Source organism: Triticum dicoccoides, chromosome 2B (genome assembly GCF_002162155.2).
Source record: "Triticum dicoccoides isolate Atlit2015 ecotype Zavitan chromosome 2B, WEW_v2.0, whole genome shotgun sequence".
In the NCBI taxonomy this organism is placed as follows: domain Eukaryota; kingdom Viridiplantae; phylum Streptophyta; class Magnoliopsida; order Poales; family Poaceae; genus Triticum; species Triticum dicoccoides.
The window spans coordinates 28,087,356-28,095,000 of NC_041383.1; the positions used below are offsets into that span (position 1 = coordinate 28,087,356).

The 7,645-nt window shown below is 39.5% G+C and overlaps 1 protein-coding gene across 1 annotated transcript in view; it reads left to right on the forward strand.

The window, feature by feature from the left end:
* Positions 1-4,508, forward strand: part of LOC119361923 (indole-2-monooxygenase-like) — a 7,861-nt gene extending 3,353 nt beyond the window's left edge. The window contains exons 2-3 of the mRNA XM_037627097.1: positions 3,180-3,608; positions 3,717-4,508. Of these exons, the coding sequence (XP_037482994.1) occupies positions 3,180-3,608; positions 3,717-4,343 (1,056 nt within the window). The 3' untranslated portion in view covers positions 4,344-4,508. The remainder of the gene's footprint in view (positions 1-3,179; positions 3,609-3,716) is intronic.
* Positions 4,509-7,645: the final 3,137 nt, after the last annotated feature.

Below are 7,645 nucleotides of genomic sequence, written 5' to 3' on the forward strand. Positions count from 1 at the left end.
TATCGCCATTTCTGTTTTGAAAAAATCAAAAGAAAATGATAAAAACTTCAAAAAATAAAATCCTTCGAGAGGTAGTTATATTACTATATCTACTAGTTAGGAAAATTTGAAAACTTAAATTTGGACATGTTTTGCAAAAAATGTAGGGAAAATGTAAAACGGCTATAACTTTTGCATACGATGTCGGAAAAAAAACGTACAATATATCAAACAATTCAGCACGAAAATCCGCATTTGATGGAGACCGCCTACGACCTGTTTGGAATTTTTTAGAATCCTCAAATTCCAAAAGGAAAAAAAGATATGGTCAAATTTCAGTTTTTCTAAAAAAAATTGGTTAAATCTGGTCAAACTACTTATTCAAGAATTATTAATGTTACTACATAATTATTCAAGAATATTAGTGTTACTAAATAATTATTTCAATTTTTTGAATTTTGGTCAAACTATGGTCAAACTTATTCAAGAAATATTAGCGTTACCAAATAATTACTGTTTTTTTAGAATAATAGTTTCAAACTCAAACGGTGAAATGTGTGACTTTATGCTCAAGCTAAACTCCTGAGGGTTAATAGGATTGACATCTTACTACTGTCAGGACCCGAAAGTTAAGCGTGCTCGGGCTGGAGTAGTGAGAGGGATGGGTGACCGGTCGGGAAGTTAGATGATTTGGAATGAGTGATCCACACTTGAGCGGTTAAGAGAGGTGATTAGAGACTAAATCATCAAATAATTCAGAAAAAATAAAAATCAAAAAAAATATTCCAATTTTTTTTTTAAAAAAACCTTTAGTACCGATTGGTAAAGGTCCCCCATACTAGGGCGCGAGCTCACGCCACGTGGTGGCACTTTAGCGCCGGTTCGTGCCGAACCGGTACTAAAGGGGGGGGCCTTTAGTACCCACACTTTAGTGCCGGTTCCATAACCGGCACTAAAGGCCCTTACAAACCGGTTTTAAAGCTCCGTTTTCTACTAGTGTGACCTAATACGGTGAGAGAAGCCAAGATGCAACCAGATCCGTCAGCGGGACGCCCGTAGGGCTCCCTACCGTGCCGCTAGTCGGTGCTGGCCGTCGTGGGTGTCTAGGCATCGTAACACATTCGCTCGTTGCTGTTCGCTGAGGGTCCTTGCGCACACAGCAGAGCTACTGCCGGCGGAAGAGTCGGATTCAGCGCACCGCCAACTGTTGGTTTTGGATCAAGAGGCGACGCGCCACCAACTGTTGGTTTTGGATCAAGAGGCGAAGCACTCGTGGATCAAGTGAATATTCGGCTTAAAAAGGTGTTGTGCACACGATCCCTTCATGCAAATTTACTGCATACTTCCTCCGCTTCTAAATATAAGACATTTTAAAGATTCCAATATGAACTACATACGAAGCAAAGTGAGTGAATCTACACTCTAAAATATGTCTGTATAGGTCCGTATGTAATCCATAGTTAAATCTCTATAATGTTTTATGTTTAAGAATGGAGGGAGTACGTCGTGGGGTCCACTAGCTGTATATAGGATTATGTTGGTTTTGTATAGCTGAAAACGAGGAATAATAGCTGGCAAATACACAAATCTTGAAGCAGATGAAGACGGCAGATTTTTTTACAGCTACGTGCCGGCGCGTCTAGAAATAGGTTTGCGCACATGCGCACATGCACATGCTCGCTCCTGTGTGAAAGAGAGGGATTATCTTTTTATGGTTCGTCTCAAACCTTATTATTTCATTTATTTCTCATTGATGTTTGAACTCTTGTAAAGTATGGAACAGTGCAATTGTAACTCAAAATTTCTGGTTCTTTTTCACATCATGAACGCATATATTTTTGTAACTTTACTCCCACTGTACTTTTTTGTATAGAATCATTATTTAGCCATTTTTTGGTTCTTTACAAATATTTGTGTATTAGTGTTGCTATATATTTATCATCTTGCTTTCTAAATCTTTTTGTACACTTTGGGAGTAACACTACCTCTTAGTTTATTTTCTTGCATAGCTGAATTATGGCCTGCTACAAAAAAATATCCATCTATTATTCAATCATTCCTTCTCGAGTTTCATTTATGTATTTATCTATTTTTTGACTAGTTTTTTTTAGATTTTCTGAACTCATGGGAATATGTTCCTAATTATTAATTGGTTGTTGGTTTACATGACCAATCACGAGGATTTCTTTTAAGCGGGGTAAGAAGACGTGGAATATTCGATCTTTTCCTTCAAGATTGATATTATTCTTTTATGCATAGAGTATATTTTCTCCATGGGTTTGGCTAAGTCTTAGACAACTCATGTTCCTCATCTCAGTTGGTTTCTTGTTCAATTAGAATGTTTTGATTTTTTTTTTGGCATATTGTGATGATGGGCTCCAACCCGTCACATAGATTAATTAAGTATTTGAGGGCTTTTAAGCATTTTTTATTGGAGAGAGAGTAAGAGTCTTAATCTAAGTGATGCGATGCTTGAGTCATCTCGGTTATATAGATTCAGATTCTACTTTAATTATTTTAATGAGAGTTCTGCTAATTTGTACTTTTTTATTACATATTACTCCCTCCATTCCAAAATATAAGAACTTCAATATAGACTACATATAGAGCAAAATGAGTGAATATACACTCTAAAATATGTCTATATACATCTGTAGGTAGTCCGTACTGAAATCTTTAAAAATGCTTATAGTTAGAATCAGAGGGGGTATGTTATAGTGCAAGCCTTGTGTAATATGTGATCAAAGCTTGAATTCTGGCATTTTTCTTCTTCCAAAATATTGTAGTATCATTACTTTTGTTTCATGTTATACCGAAGTGATACTACTCCATGTATTAAATCTACTACAATAAGCTTTTGTGTGGCTTTTTTGTAGGTAATTATGTTGGTTTTTCATGTTATAGTGCCTATTGTTTTTTTTGTGCATGAATCATTTGAGCCCAAGAGTTGAAGTAGGCTCACCATTACGGAAACTCATTGTTCATAGTCCTTTTATGGCCAAGGGACACCATGTTTAGGAAAAAAAATGATAGTTCTTAAACGAAAATTAATCTGAAGGCTAGTAAGGTGACTAAAATCTTAAAAAATAGGCAACTTAAATATAGACAACTTACTTGATTGCTAGATATATTGCACCATGCATGAATGCACGCTATCCACATCATTAGTTGTGCCAAAATTCATTATTGTTAATTCACAGGTGAGATTGGTTGTGTCCAAGATCTGCGATGCGGCCTCCAAATGTACCGCCATCGACATGAGTGACCTTCTCAACGCCTTCACCAATGACATTGTGTGTCATGCTGTGTCAGGCAAGCTTTTTAGGGAACAAGGTCATAACAAACTCTTTCGAGAACTCGTCGAGGCCAACTCATTGCTCTTGGGTGGATTCAACCTAGAGGACTGCTTCCCCATGTTGGTGAAGCTGGACATTATCAAGAGGATGGTTTGCGCAAAGGCCCAGCAGGTGAACAAGATGTGGGACAACCTGCTCAATAATATCATCGATGAGCATGCAAGCAAGTCAGCGGCAGAACACAACAGTGAGGACAACGACTTCACTGATGTTTTGCTTTCTATCCAACAAGAGTACAAACTCACGAGAGATCATATTAAGGCTCAGTTAGAGGTATGTATTATCACCTCACAAGCAAAAATAACAACTACACATTAACATATATAGCTTATATATATGTTGTTGATTTGATTCTTACATATGGATCTTATGTATATGTAGATCATGTTCCAAGCTGGCACTGATACAACATTCATAGTGTTAGAATATGCGATGGTCAAGCTCATGCAAAACCCCCACCTCATGAACAAGCTACAAGTTGAGGTGAGGAGCACTATACCCAAGGGCAAAGAAATGGTTACTGAAGATGATATCAATAGTTTGGCCTACCTAAAGGCGGTCATCAAAGAGACACTCCGGCTCCATATGCCTGGGCCGCTCCTCATACCCCACCTCTCCATGGCTGACTGCAACATAAAGGGCTACATCATACCATCAGGAATACGTGTCATTGTCAACAGTTGGGCACTTGCAAGGGACCCTAGCCGTTGGGAGCACGCAGATGAGTTCATGCCTGAGCGATTTATGGAATGCGGGAGCGCCGCGACTATGGACTATAAGGGAAATGACTTCCTTTACTTGCCATTTGGCGCCGGGCGAAGGATTTGCCCAGGTATCAACTTTGCGATTGCGAGCATTGAAATCATGCTAGCGAATCTAATGTACCATTTCAACTGGAAGCTACCTGTAGAGTTGATGGAAGGTGGCATCGATATGACTGAAGTATTTGGGACGACAGTGCACCGGAAGGAGAAGCTCCTCCTTGTTCCCGTAGTGCCACAAGATTAATACATTGGTCCATTGTATTGTGTGTGCGCAACAGATTGATTACCTACCTTAATAGTATCATGAATGTGGCTTTTTGGAACTCTTGTTAAGCACAAGTGTAATATGTAATTAAAGAAAACACTGAATTAAATTGAGTACCATATTTCTGACTGGTAATTGACATTACTGCATAAAAGCTCATATTCGATGTCTGATATGTGCCAAAAGTCTACGGAAGTGTTCTTCTTGGAAATGTTCAACACTACATTGCACAATTTTTTTTATCAAATAGAGACAACCTTGCTTAGTTCCTCGAGTCACAGTCAAATAGTATTTTCTGACACTCTACTTTCCATCACCAAAGTAATTGACATGTCTAATATCATCAAGCTTGGCCACTAACAATAGCTTCGGCCGTATATCAGGGATATGCCTCACATGATCGAGCACTAAACTACAACGTGTGTTTGTTTCAATAGTGCCCTTAACGACATTGTTTTGACAACCCAAAATCTCTCAACCTCAAGAACCAGTGATTCTACTGGTGTATGATGTGAGGTGCTCTCATTGTGATGTGTTGGGGAAGGTTGCACCTGAATCAATAGTCCAACTCATGGCATCATCGAGAGCAACGATAAATCACTATTCATCTTCAGTGACTAAGGAGTCCTCACATTGTCAATCATGGTGGAATTAGTCTGGCACATTTACTCGGTTTCTTTGTATATTTATCCTCGCCGGGCTCTTTTTTATATTTCTTCGGCTCATACTTTTGTGTCCTAGCTTGATGAAGGCATGACCTCGGACGTGCCGATGATTTGTCTCGATCTTTTACGATGCAACAACCTCCAATATCCACCGATAGAAAATACTCCCAATTACGTGAGAAGTAGCTGCGGTAACAACGACCAAAGGATAATCCCTCAACACATGAGAAACCTCCCGCTGAAGTAGATGTAACCAGCTTGCGACCCATCAAACACGACGGACCTCAACGCAAGTGCAATTTTCACACAGAAAAATTACACAAAATAAATAGCGACGACACCCAAATAGAGCCGCTTGATACACTTTCAGAAAAAATCTACAATTTGTTTTAAGATGTTCACTACAGTATGTAATTCTAGTTGTACGGTTGTGCTAAGTTATTAAAAGTGCGCGTTTGTTTGCTACAAGCAATGCTAGTCAGGTGGAGTGGCTGGGAGCATGCGCTTCGAACCTGTAGGTCGCAGGCTCGAGTTCTGAGTTTCCATCGCATGTTCCTTCCCCTTTTTGCTTTCTTTTCTCACCATCGGTACCTGCGCCCCTGTGCGTGGTGACGACATTTTGACGCAAAGCGCGTCCTATAGGAGCTCTCGGGCCGGTCGTGAGGTAGGCAGGGGACAGCCGCCCCGGGGCCCCCAAAACCTGGTACGTAGGTAGGTAGCCCATGGGCCAGGGCTGGTACTCTAGGCACGTCACATATAGCCCACGATTACACGACATCTCTTTCCGATCCTGATTCAGGTTAACCCCGGCCGACGCCAAACCCTATTCGGCGCCTTAAGCGCCCGAATTAGGTGTTTCCGCAAACGGGCACATACCCCTCCCTACGCGATGGGCCGGCCCATTTATCCATATTATTCTGTTTCAGAACTGCAAAAAAACTGCCGCCGGTGACACTCGAAATCGCATGATCTACCTTTTAGCTTAGCTGCGCTAGCCAACTTCGCAACTACCTTGCTTTGATTCATGAGATCCTTTTTCTTTTATTGTATCTACTTTTCATTTTCTTTTATTTTTTATTTCCCCATTTTCTTTTTCTTATTCTTTTTCCAAAATGCATGATTAAAAAAACAGTGAAGTTTTTATTCAAAATCCTCGATGAACGTTTTTAAAATTCAACGAACTTTTTTCATGAACTTTCTAATTCGTAAACTCGATGAACTTTTTTTAAAGTTCAATTAACTTTTTTCAACTTTGATGAACTTTTTTCAAATTCGGTGAACTTTTATTTGATGAACTTTTTTGAATTTCGATGAACTTTTTTGAATTTCAATGAACGTTTTTTAAAATTCAATGGACTTTTTTCGTGAACTTTCTAATTTTTAAAATTGATGAACTTTTTATAAAATTCAATTAACTTTTTTCAACTTTGATGAACTTTTTTCAAATTCGGTGAACTTTTATTTGATGAACGTTTTTGAATTTCGATGAACTTTTTTGAATTTCAATGAACTTTTTTGAATTTTGGTGAACTTTTTTTTCAAATCCGATGAACTTTTTTCAAACTTCATGAACTATTTTTTCAAATTCGATGAAATATTTTTAAATTCGATGACCTTTTTAAATTCGATGACATTTTTTCCTATTCGATGAACTGTTTTTAAATTTTTCACTTTTCTGAATCAATGAATTTTTTACAAATTTCTGTACCTTTCTGAATTCAAGAACCGGAGGCCGTTTTTTTTCCTGAACCAACAAAACAACAAAGAAAAAAAACGAGCTGAGTTGATCGAGCGAACGAACAGAAGCTAAAAGGAAACAAAGCGAGGGAGCGATCTTATTGTGGGCCGGCCCATGAAGGCGCCTGCGTGGGCGCCGCTTGCTCCAAGTGGCGCTTAAGGGAGGAGGTCTCCCGGCCGACTGGCCGCGATCGGGAGTCGCAGGTGGAGTTGCGATGCGCCGACGCCGAGTGGCCGTGAAGTCCACGTCTTCGTTCTCCGGTCATCTGATCTCAAGTCCTTGTAGCACTCGCACAACCGCACTGACGCATGTTCGCCTGCTTGCCAATGGATATCGCTTCAACGCCGAGCGCCTGATCGAAGCTAATACCAGTGGATCCATATAAGGTAAGAAGGGCAGCGATCCAGGGCTGCACGGGGGCACCACGCATGGCCGGCCTGCTGCTCTCACCCGCACGAATAAGCATGAATGGCGATGGTGTAAGGAAGAAAGGTTAGTTTGCTCCTAGTAAGTATCTACTCCCTCCGTTCCTAAATATAAGTCTTTGGAGACACTCCACTATGAACCACATACGAAGTAAAATGAATGAACTACACTCTAAAATGCATCCATATACATCCGTATGTGGTCCATAGTGAAATCTCTACAAATACTTATATTTAGGAACGGAGGGAGTAATTCTTATTGCTCCTTAGCTCTATTTTTCACGTTAGATTAATTTGTGCGTATAAAACTATAGTGGAATGAATTGTAGAATTTTCAAACATCAACAATTAATTTGGAAATTTTCAAATCCATTTGTACTTGGTAGACTTGAATAGGAAAAGAGCCAATTCGTAAAATAAAAAATCAAGTCAATTGGTTAGGTCCTAGCCATG